The 12,633-nt window shown below is 34.3% G+C and overlaps 1 protein-coding gene across 1 annotated transcript in view; it reads right to left on the bottom strand.

Moving 5' to 3' along the window:
- Positions 1 to 3,294: 3,294 nt before the first annotated feature.
- The window catches only part of PTPRD (protein tyrosine phosphatase receptor type D), a 225,125-nt gene continuing 215,786 nt past the window's right edge, over positions 3,295 to 12,633 (bottom strand). The window contains exons 31-33 of the mRNA XM_062513752.1: positions 10,313 to 10,467; positions 6,279 to 6,414; positions 3,295 to 3,856 (exon numbers count right to left, since the gene is read on the bottom strand). Coding sequence (XP_062369736.1) covers positions 3,788 to 3,856; positions 6,279 to 6,414; positions 10,313 to 10,467 — 360 coding nt within the window. The 3' untranslated portion in view covers positions 3,295 to 3,787. The remainder of the gene's footprint in view (positions 3,857 to 6,278; positions 6,415 to 10,312; positions 10,468 to 12,633) is intronic.

Genomic DNA, 12,633 nt, shown 5'->3' with positions numbered 1-12,633 from the left:
AGCACGCCTTTCATTCTGTAAAACATTTACGCGTACTACTAATTAGAGGTAATTGTATTTTTTTTAACAAGCCATTTTACAAGGTAATTTTTTAAAGTTTTTCAGTCTATGCATCCAAAACAAGAGCAAAGAACACAAGTTTTTATTATCTTTGTAAAGACACTCCAAGCTTGAATGGCAAAGCCACATAACGGATGGTTATAATGAGACCTGCAGCCTTCTGATATCTGTGGAGTATCAGGGCACCAAGGGGAAAAAAAAAAAAGAAAAAAAAAAGAAAAAAAAAAAGAAACGTAAAAAAAATGGGAGATAATAAAAGGGAAAAAAAACAGTTGCCTTTTTTTTTCCTTTTTACATGTTCTGTGTATTTTAAATACATACAAGTGGATTTAGTAAGATGGGTTCAAGTTACTATTGGGTGTAGAATCAATAGGGCAGTGCATAGTACAAAGGTATTTATAGAAAGTGCAAATCTCCTTAGAGGGTCACTCCTTCCTCCAGCCATCTTCTCTGCTATCTAATCACTCAAATAACTTTTTTAAAAAGAGCTAAATTAAAATTCTGTATAAATCATTTTAATATACTTTGTGGTTTTTTCCCCCCATTGCAACTAATTACAAAATTAGACATAACTACACATACAAACGTAAATAATAGCACCGTACTGGTTATGCTGATGAAACCCATTTTCAGCTTGGAAATGTATGATGCATGTGGACAAAGATGCTCACAATTTAAATTAACTGTTGAATTCATGTATTAGAATGCAGAAAGTGGAATGCACATCAATGATGCTAAGAGGTATCGTAAGAAACAAAAACCTGAAAGGAGTATTTAGTTGTACAACAGTTTTTCTCACAAATCTGCTCTGCTTTCTTTGTATTTCTTTTACTCCCTTATTTTCTGTGGAGCTTGCAAGACAGTCTGCTGGGAAAAATGCACTGATCTTTGTACAGATCCAGTGTGCAGGAACCTCCCTTAGTCTGTGTTATCAAAATGACACTTTATTTTGTATTTCTGATTTCCTATATTTGAGTTGAAGAACATGACCACACTACATAACCTGGCACTTCAATAATTATTTCAACATATAAATCAAGAAAGAAGAGGAAGAAACATAGTGCACATTCTTCTCTGGTTCAGATGTAAGTTATTGACTCTCATTCTGAGGTAGCCTTCTAAAATACTTCTATCCAATATATATATATATATATATATATATTTCTGTTTTAATTTTTTTGGTTTGGGTTTTTTTCACTACAAAAGTGCTCAGTTACAGTTGCTGGAGTTTGGTCTTTCTTATTTTTACTTCTAATAGGAGTGGGAAAATTGGAAGAAAAACAAAAAATGATGAGGCCATATTGAGAAGCCACAGCAATGCTCCTATTTGAAACCCCAAAGAAAGCATCCTTTGATGCTGATGTACTTACAGTGACAGAACACATGGTGACCAAGGTCAATGTAAATGGCATTCTGGAAAGAGTCTCAAAAAGTAATTTGTGCTGTTTAGAAAATTTTCCTTTTTCCTGGAATAAAATCTGTCAGTCTCCAATATGTCATCTGGGCTCAGTCTTGCTCGCCTTACATGAACCTTCCCACTGAATGCAAGGGTTTGACTTTAGCAATCTGTTGACACAAGTGAATGAACAGGACTTGGCTCAAAATAAATAAAAAAAAAAAAAAGAAAAAAAGAAAAAGAAAAAGAAAGATGCATAAGCACTGCTGATGTCAGCTACTGCTACTGTGCTGCTACATCTTGGCAATGACAGATAACACTATAACCAGTGACAAAGTGAGTTTGAAAAGCCAGCCAGGAATAGATTTCCAATTTGTGGGCTATTCTGTTATTAGAAATATGGAAAGATAAAGGGCCTTGACTACCTATGTGTTTTGGGTTATCATTTATTACCATTCATACTTGATTAGAAACTGGAAATGCATATTTTTCAAAATTGTCTGGTACATGTATTAAGTAAAATGTTTGAAAAGAACAACAGAGATATAAACAAACTAAACTAAATACAAATGAAGGCTAACTTAAAGAAATACTATTCAAAATAGGCATCAAATATAAGGCACTCTAAATGTAAAATTAAAATAAACCCCAGCATCCCCAAACAATGCTGTATGCCACAAAACTTTTGATTTCACAGAGCAATGTATGTTTGGCTTTGCCCTGTTACATACGATAAATGTAAATTATATAGCGCACACTATAGACAGTATACTATTGAATACAATTTTAAAACATCTTAATACCTAGTATATTACAACATTCTCCCCTCCTAAAGGGATATGCACTGACCTTTCCCACATGCACACCTCCTACATTTAATAATATGATTTCTTATTGCACTATAGTGTTACAAATATTGAACTTCACTTGAAGCCTAAATCACATATTCTGTGTGCGTGTGTGCATGTGTGTGCTCTGTATGTGTGCATGTGTGTGTGTTCAAGTGGAAATGTGGATAGAGATATTATTTGGGATAGAGATGGCATTCAATATCAATGATGTGCATTCCTCACTTCCCTTTGAATCAGAAGTTTATGGACCTTAAAAATGTAGAGATGATAAAACTGTAGTTTGATATAATTGTAGTTTGTGGAAAAACTTTCCCAATGCTTTGATAAATCCAGGTACTTAAGGGTTGATATGTTTATGTGCATGTGTGTGAATCTGGATCTGAATCCATCTGTATTCTCTGCAACGATACAGAGAATCAGGAAAGGGTAGACAGTAATACATATACATATATATATAAAAGAGAGGGTGTGAGTGTGCATGTGCATGTGTGCGTGTGTGTGTATGTGCTAGCAGCATCTTTATACTTTGCGCCTCCCTGTTGATTCCAAAAGAAACCAAAAAGCCCCATTTTGATTTAACTGATTACAATGAATATTTTCTTAAAGAAAGAAAAAAACTAAATAAAACTACAAAATTAATACCTAACAAGACTGTGGTACTGTAGGACTGCACAAAAATGTGCAAATTTTCAAAGTATCTAACATTTCTACAGCACAATATTACAGATAACAGTTCTACAGCTTAAAAAAAATCTACATTTTTAAACAAAAATATTAACAGTTATGCAATCTTTTCTTTAATTCACTTCATTGAATGATAAGCTCTTGTTAAAAAAAGGAAAAAGTTTACACAGTTAAAAATGAAGCACAGGTCAGCAGTATCTTTACAATACTAAAAAACTAAATCAAGGACTTTCTTTTTTAAACATTCCCACATTTTCCCTAAAGTGTTATGATGAGCAGTATGATGGGAAAGGGTGATGTTGAAGTAAAGAGTCCGCTTTGTTTGAGAGGCCAGAACCCAACCTTGCAACAAACATCTTGCACTGAACTGCAGTTCTCACAACTCCTCTTTGCAAAAGCATGTAATCCTGAATAAGATGATCGCTCTTTCTGATAAATTTCCTCTTCCCTTTAACTTCAACCAATGTCGAACCCTTGAGGTATCTGCATATGTGATCCTTCAGACGCCTCAGTGGTCAGGATTCTTTTATTATGGTTAGATTATTAAACTGTGAATTCTTGGTCCACATGGAATACTTTTTGTTGGGTGGGGTTTTTTTTTTTTTGTTGTTTTTTTGTTTTATATATCCCCAATATTTTTGTTCATTTGTTTTTTTTTTATTCTTTTTTTATTTTATATATCCCCAATAATTGCTCCTTAGCTAAGAGTTAAGAAGTACTTCTAAAGCACATCATATGGCTCAGAAGCGGCTCTCTGGATCTTAAAGGGCCTGCAATAAAAATCCACAATGGGTTTTTATGTTGCATAGTGATCAAAGCTGCCCAGATACTCCAGTGCGGCTCGATAGCAGAACTGGTATTGATCCTAGAGAAAGAAAAATAGAAAACAAAAATGCATGAAAAAGTCAGCTTGTTGGTTGGTTTCTAGTTTCTTTAAAATAATAGTGAATATTTTGTAGCTACAAACAAATATACTGCAAAGGCATCTGCAGTTCAGCAATATTCACTTGCTGACATCAACAGAAAACCACTTTGAGTTGCAACAGATGAAGATAGATATCCATTTAATGCAACAACATTTTCCACAGAATGAAGCTTTTTTTTTTTTTTTTTTTTTTTTTTTTTTTTTTTTTTTTTGTGCAGACACTATATACCCACCTACTGACAGACTGTTATTCTGGATTAAAACAACAGCAGCATAAAGCTTTTTTCTAATAGGAACATGCTAGGATACTTTTCCCTCATGTATTTGAAAATAAGCAGCAAAATATACAAGGAATTCTATAGCTAATACAACACACCAAGTTAAAAGGTCAATCATAGCCTTAATATGGAACGCTGTATGGAAAACCATCAGGCTAAAAGTTATGTAAAGAAAGCAAATGGAACCTCAACATTCCAGGAATAAAGGCTTTGATGAAGATGTGAAGATACCTTGGCAAGTGTCAAGAAAAGGGCCTAAGAGAGAAATATGGAGCTAAAGGACCTTATTCACATATACAAGACTTAATTTCAACCTATACCTGGAAGCAGGAAATTTGCTTATACCTCTGATGAATCCAACATTTGTAAATTTGTGTTCTCACCTCCATAAAGCAGTCCTTTTGCACATTCATGTTATGTTGCACACTTACACTAAAATGACACACCTGTGTACATATTTCCAACTGCCATTCTTGGTTTAAATGGTAAAAAAAAAAGAAAACAAAAAAAACCCCACAAAAAAACTAAAAAACAACCCCAACAAAAACAAACCATAAAAGAAATTTCTCAAAAATACCACAGATGTCTATTTTTCTGATAGTGCTATGTTGTAACTGCACAGGTTGCAGTTGTGAAAAATCACAATTATAATTCTTTCAGAGGCCAGGAAACTAATCAGATATTTGCTTCACTGAGGTAGTATGATTATAAATACTTTATTTCTGTTAGTTGGAATAGTTAGCACTGTGGCAGAAAACATTACACATATGCCTGAAATTTAAGTGTATGTGTGGTCCACATGGAAGTGCTTTGTTTAATAAGGATTAGATTTCCTGGCAGTTTATAATGCTGAATGAGAGATTTGTTTGCCACAGAATCCTGAAAGAAATGCGTACACAACACTTCTTTAAGCAGTAGGGATGAAGGGTAGCATACAGAAATAAGTCAAAGCAGGGGGAGGGTGCATATATTGCAGAATTGAACTCTGCATTTGTCAGGTATGCTCAAAGAAGCATAGTTTTCTGTATACTGTAGTTATTTCTTGAAGCCAAAATGACAGAAAGCATTCATTTTTCATTTTGCTTATCCAGAAGAATGATGGTAATGGAAAAGAAATGGAATTAACTCTTCAGTATGGTCACAGTGATTTACTTGGCTAACTGACAAGATTAAAAATAAATATCTGCATTTCTCATATAAGTTTTTATGAAGTTGCCTTCTTAAAACTACCCAGCTGCTACTGAACAAGTTTAATTTTCTTGTGGAAAATGGCAAACTCTGGGGAACCATTTTAAATTTCACAGACTTAATTTAAAGGCCAGTGTCAATCAAATTATACTAAATAAATGTGTGATCTAAAATGTTTCCCTCCTCTTGCCTTTTTTGTTGGTTCTCCTAACCTACTGGCTCTGGCTTAGTCCAGGTCTTCTGCTCAGAAATTAAGCCAAAAATTAAGCACAACATTAACTGATAATGTTTAAGCATTCTTTATGACATGATGGAATTCCAAGCATACAACCCCAGGTAACTGGCTTATACCACTTATCCCTTTCTTTGTTTCTCTATACCACACTTACTGCATAGAAATTATTTACACTATAGTTATCCTATATAACATATAATGCTGAATTTACCATTATGATTTTCAGGCCAAAGAGCCACTTGCTTGGTGACACAAAGTTAAGGAAAACATGAAAATAATACAGTGTCAGTCTGAAAACATGATAAAGACCTTGTTCCCAGAGGAAAAGGAAAGAAAAAAAATCAGTAGATCCACCTGCAGAAATAATTTTCTTGCTTCTTTACTACCATTTATTTCTGCCAAGGAACAAGGATCAAATAAAAATGCGTGATGCTTCCAAATGGATTTTCTCAACTACCATAATTTAGGATCCACCATTGAAATGAATTTTTTCTTCCTCATCTTGCAGGTGGCAGATTTTACCCTGTAGTCAGAGGGCCAATATATGCCTTCAGATATAACAGTAAACATGTTTTATGCAGTCTCTATCTGTGCATTTTTCTGCTTGTGTAAATACCACTTATTTTCCATCACCATTGCATATGGGTACTGTTCTGCTCACCTCTGTCTGTACCATGGCTGGCCGCTGTGTCCTTAGCATTTTGACAGTCTGGAAGATGTCTACAACACCTTCATATCTCATTCTTTCTAACACGATGCTCAGGGTTATGAATACTCCAGTCCTTCCAACACCCGCACTATTGAAGAGAATGAAGAGAAAATAAAAGGAAAAAAAGATGTTAATTGACAGTTAATGATGAAATAATTGGCTGACAAATTCTTTGTGGTTACAACACACCATATGTGCACAAATTTCTATATGGGGAAAGGCTCACTAAGCAGAATTCCACAGCATAATTATCACATTGCATTCAAAAGAAGAACTGAACTCAAGCTAACCTTACATCTACTGAGTACATCCTGACTCTCCAGTCTTCCTTGCAAAGTGACTTGGTTTGTTCATCCAGATATACAATAATCAATGCATGGTAAAGGCAAATGTTAACACTTATTGCCAATAACATCCATTAGAACCAACAAGAGAAAATGAAGCCATAATGCATTGTACTGCTTGCTTTACTTTAGCTGGTCATGTATATGCCCTGTTTTGTACATCTTCACTGTGTTATTTTACCTTCTACTTTGAGTTAGAAGTATGGATGTTCATTTAATATTGAACTTGTTCATACATGCTCCAATTAAAATAATGGACAGAGAAAAATCTCAGTTCAGGTATTACTCAAGTTTGACAGTGTGGATCCTTCCCTTCCATTCCTGATATACATTTACCACATTTCTCTACATTAGCCTTAAAAATCTTGTTTGAGTATATATGGCTTGTTTGCTCTCTGTTCTGTCCTGGGTTTCTGCTAATAGTTTTAACCTTCAAGAAGTGATGGAAATTCTTGCCATCAATAGAGCCAATAGCTTTTAAAATTATGCAATCACTTATTTACAAGGATTATCCTTTGCAAAACAGACAGGTATCTACACAGAAAAAAAACCTGAACTTCTATGGGTGGAAACTAAGCATCCTGTCATCTCACTGCTGATGCTAATAATTTCACAAGGTTTTCTCCAGCCAGATGACTTTGGGAAGTTGAGTATTTATGAAACCTATTCACCCGACAAATGAATGGAAGAGCTTGAACAGCAGGGAAATCCTGAAGAACTCCTGAATGTTCAAATGAACTATGCCAGAAATCCAGCAAATTCATGAAATTAACGTGGAAATTGAATGTTCAAATTGTATGATGGTATTTTAGTGTTTGGTCTAGGTCAGTGCACTTCTAGGGCTATTAGACATATGCAATTGGATTTATTGATTTTGCAGGCTGCATGCCTTCGGAGTGCTGAAGCCAAAGGACAACTGACATACCACTTGACAGAATATCATGTTGTCAGTGATGATTCACCTATGTGGTGTAACAACAGTCCTGGATATCTAAAGCAATTGAATTTCAAGGAATCTAATGAGGTAAATTAGATGGCTAGTAATTAAGAAACATCCTGAAAAATCCTGGAACCTGCTCATTGAAAAGAGCTTGAACTTTATAGACCTGATGACAGTGTAGTCTAAACTAAGAAACCAGAAAATGACCAGCAGAATGAAGGCAGAGTACCGATTTACATTCTCCTTCTTCCCACTCCTGCTCTGCCACTTAAATATTAAAAAAAAACCCCAAAACCAACCAAACAAACAAACAAAAAAACAAGAAAAAAAACCCACAACAACAAACAAACAAACAAACAAACAAAAAACCCAAAAACCAAAAGTGTGAGAGGATTTCTGGCCTCATACATTAGACAAATATTTGTTACTTTAAAAAATTTTAAGAAAATTACTCAGAAATCTCTAGCAAAAGGATGAAATTTATTTGTTGTCTTCCATGCTTAAAAAACCAGCAAGTATCTGGAGACAATATTTAGTAAGGAAGAGAGACTAATATGGAAAGATCTTAATGCTTGCAAATCCTAACTGGTCATCAAGCATAATGTCTTGAGAAAACCCTATAGGAAATTGATCCTGTTCCACTTAGAGTGGTAAGTGTACTTTAACACTGGAACAATTCCTATCCAAAAATGCTTAGGATTTCTGAAGTTAAAGAAATCCTTCATGATGCATTATGAGTCACAGTGATTTATAATTTAGACTAAAAACTAAGGTTAAGATTCTTTAATGAACGTGGATATATTGATTTTTTATAAGAGAGAAGAGTTTACCTTTGCTTTGTTATATAGTTTTAAGTATCTGCCTCCGGAGGTTAGAAATTTTTAATTCAACACACTGACCTATTTGTAAAAATTCTAGGGAAAGAGAAAATTTTGAATTGTGGGTTGTGGGGGTTTACTGTGTAACAGAGAAAGCAACCTTGTGAAAATTGTGTACAGTGTGAAGGAGACCCAAGGAAAGTGACACCAGAGGAGTTTTAATTCATGGTAAAGCTCATTAGGGTACAAACTGGAGGCATTATTTCAGTAATTCCTCAGAGACTAGGAAAGCATAGATATGCAGGATCTTGTACTTCCTGAAAGAAACAAACATATTTACTAATTTGCTAGGGACACTTCCTATTCATATAAGTTGACTAACACTGGCAATAATGATTAGCATTACCAGTCACTAAATTGTCATTACAACAATGATAAAGACATTTAAAAAACAATCCATTATTAGTTACACAGGATTTGACTTTGTTTCTAGCAAAGTCAATGGTAGACATCCATAATTTTACCATGAAAGATCACATCCATTTGGGAGGGATATATAATGTACTGTAAGCAGAATTCACTATAGTCACAAGTGGACAAGTCTGCATGGTACAAAGAACCTAGAAGAATAATATCACTTTACTTTCCTATCTGCATAAAGGTATAAATACTGCTTATTACATTTGTCCTCTCAAAACTCATGAATGTTGAGGAATAGGGCTTATTCTTATCTGGGTTGTCCTTCATCTCCCTTGTGTAATGAATCTCAACCAGTGTTCTGCAATGCTATTCTCCTCCGCAGCCCATAAAAAAATTTAGGCACACAAGAAAAGCAGGATTCAAATATTCATTTTGTCTGTATTTCAGATTAAGGGATCATAAAGAACTCAACTTCTGTTTACTCCTGACTTTGGAAAGATGAGAATTTCTCTCCCTCTGTTTACTAGGCTCCATCATTCATTTGCCTTCATGATAGTATTGGGGCACTACTTGGCTTGCAGTACGGACTTGCAACTCTTATATTTTACATCGCTGTTGCATAAATAATAATATTTAATCTAAAAAAATCATATTACAAAAATGAGAATCTAAAATACTAATGGAATTTATAGAAAACAATTTATTAAAAAAGAGATAAAATATAAAGATATTATTTTTGGCCATCTGCTATAGACTCTAGAATACTGTAGAGAAAATAAATAAAAACTCCAAGAATATTAAAAAGCCCATGCTGGATTACTCTTAAACACTGTGCAAGCTGTTTTCATCTGCATATCAATTGCAAAGGAATTGGGGGAAGTATCACATCAAAAACGAGCACTAAGTTCTGAAGTTAGAACTCATCAACTCAAACCTCAGTGATTTCTTTGACAGGAAAAATTTCTAAACACCACTTTCCATTCCATTCCCTTTCTTGAGACAGATAATTTTTTTTTGGCCTCATCTTGATTGCTACTAATGTGCCACTGAGTTATAACTAGCTTGTTTGCAGCTAATAATACCCAGCAAAGTAAAAGCCTCACTTTTAATTTCTAGCAGAAAAAATATCAGATGTAACAGCCTGTGATAAGGCTTCTGCTATGCCTTCTGTGTGCAGCACTGACCAGATTGCTTTTACGCTGCATTTAGAGGCATTTATAAGTGAAAAAAATTATACATTTCCACATATTTCTTAAGAACAATTTCTGTATAAATGGAATATTACAGAACAGTTCCTATCTCATAAAGTAACTGTGTTCCTTTTCAGATACTCTATTTGATTCCATTTTATGATAGTTCACCTCTGAAATATTGTTTAAAGATACACATTCCCCACAATCAACAATCAGCTTTAGAAAAAAACAAGATCTGAATATAATTTGTTTTTAAGCTTTGTTTACTTACCTGCAATGAACAGAAATTGGTCCATCCTGACCAAATTGCTCTTTTGTTTTATGCACTTGGCCTATGAAGTCAATAAATCCTTCTCCAGACTTTGGCACTCCTTGTTCTGGCCAGTCAGTGAACTGGAATTGCCTCACTGTTCGGGACTGACCATCCTTTAACAAAAGACACAAATAATGTATCAGAAATGGATATTGCTGTGGCTTAAAGTTGGTCAGCCAACAATCATAAAGACAATCAGTAAGCAAGGATGTTGAGAAGAGCTGGGGAATGGCTAAGATCACATCTATGGAAACTCAACTGCAGTACTGCTGTCTCAAACTTATCTACCCGGAATTGTTATTGTTAGTTTCATTAACAATATTGCATGGAATCTCTTCCACACCACATAGAAGAGTTGTCTAGCAATTTGATGGTGTAAAAAGTGTGCCTGAGGACAAAGCCATAACAATCCTACCAGGGTATATTACTTTTTAGGTAAGTTATGCTTTGAATCCTGTGGACTACAAATTTCTTTATATACAGATCAGCTAGAATAAGGTCATCTAAACTGACTTTCCACTTCTGAGATATGCTCAACTACTTCACAGCAGGAATATCTTTACTGATAAGACTTGTTCAGTCATTGCCCTCCTTGCAGATTTTATCTTTAATAGTAAGCTGCTTTCTATGAGGTGAACATATTTCCTGGAAGAAGATAGATAAACAAACCAGTTGTTTAATAAATTTACCTTCAATAATGGTTCATTTAACTCACTAACAGCTTGGAGTTAGTTAAAATCGAGAGGAAGGGCTTCGTTTCTCAAAACAAGCCATCTGAAGCTCTTCGATCCCTGTGGTTAGGATTACTGACAGCATTTCTTTAACACGCAGAATACAGCATCATAGTTATTTTTATACTGGAATTGCCAAATGCCAACTTGTGCTATTTAATGTGTAAAAAGTCAGGGCACAGAAAAAATGCAATACAAATGGATAGAGCGAATTTGTTCTGCATTTTCAAACATTGATAATTTTGGCATTGTCAATCTGCACAGATGAAATATTCAAAATCATATCAATATGAGCTACTGATGTTAACTGATACCTCTAGATATTATGTTTTCTAAGCACCCACCATGTCATGTCTTCAAAATGGCCTTCTATTAAGTGAAACTCATAAAAAAATTGAAATTTCTTCTAAGTAAAACTCATGAAAAATTGAAATTATTACTGGAGATTCCCCTCAAAAAGTGGCAAGTTATGTTGGAGGCAAGAACGATCTCTCTCTCTTTTTCCTTAGATCACAAACATTCAGCTGTTACAGATCTTTGAAATGATACAGAAGTAATTTTAAATATAACCAGTGAAACCCCAATACTTTGCTTTCATATTTCCTCTGGTTCTTTGGTTTCTGTCTCCCATATCTCAGATAAGTGAGGAAAAGAGAAAAAATGTGTGTGTGTACCACCACCTACTCCATGAGAGAACAACCATGCTGTCTACTTCCACTAGAGCAATGTGACAATTTAGTAATCTGTATCTGTGAAACACTTTTCTCCACTTAAACAAATATGCAATATTTGAAAATGTTCACCCAATTTGCATTCTTGTGCCCATCAATAAAGAACTAAATGTTTATTTCCAAAATGGTATCTTGTTCATACAAATATCTCTGATAATGGTCTCTGTTAATCCCATTTTCCTCCAAGAAAACCATAATGAAATTGCATCCTACAGATAGCCTTAGGCACATGATATAAATTTATCAGAAGACATAAGTAAAGGTTGTATTCCATTCAAAATAACCTTCCATTCTTCTAGAGTAAAGAAAGAAAACTTGAAATCTGACTTGCAACATATTGTTGAGGAGGTGGAAACTCTTCAGCAATTTCTGACCCTCATAGGACTTACACTAAATAACAATAATTTTTTCCAGGTAGAAAAAGTAGGAAAGACACTAATTTACCTAAGTCCAGTCTGTCACTGGAAAGTTAACACATTTCTCTGTCATAAATAGATCTAATGGTAAATATTTATTTTTCAGTGGGCATATATCAACTGCATTAATATGTTTCACAATTTCAGTAACTCAGTATTCCAATGCAAGTCTGTGAAACGACAATAACCTCTCTTATTCAATATTATTTATTGAGCAGAGAAGTAAAGCTACTTAGTCTATGTTAGACTAGCATTAAAGCATATTGGGAACTGATCTGCAATTTCTTACAGTTCCCTCTGCTGCTGACATTATAAAGTGTTGATTTTTTTAATGAGATTCTTGCCAACAGCAGTCCAGATATAAATACCAAATTTTATTAAAATCTTTACTTTCAAATACT

The sequence above is a fragment of the Cinclus cinclus genome, chromosome Z, assembly GCF_963662255.1.
Source record: "Cinclus cinclus chromosome Z, bCinCin1.1, whole genome shotgun sequence".
In the NCBI taxonomy this organism is placed as follows: Eukaryota; Metazoa; Chordata; class Aves; order Passeriformes; family Cinclidae; genus Cinclus; species Cinclus cinclus.
This window is presented reverse-complemented; position numbering and strand designations above follow the sequence as displayed.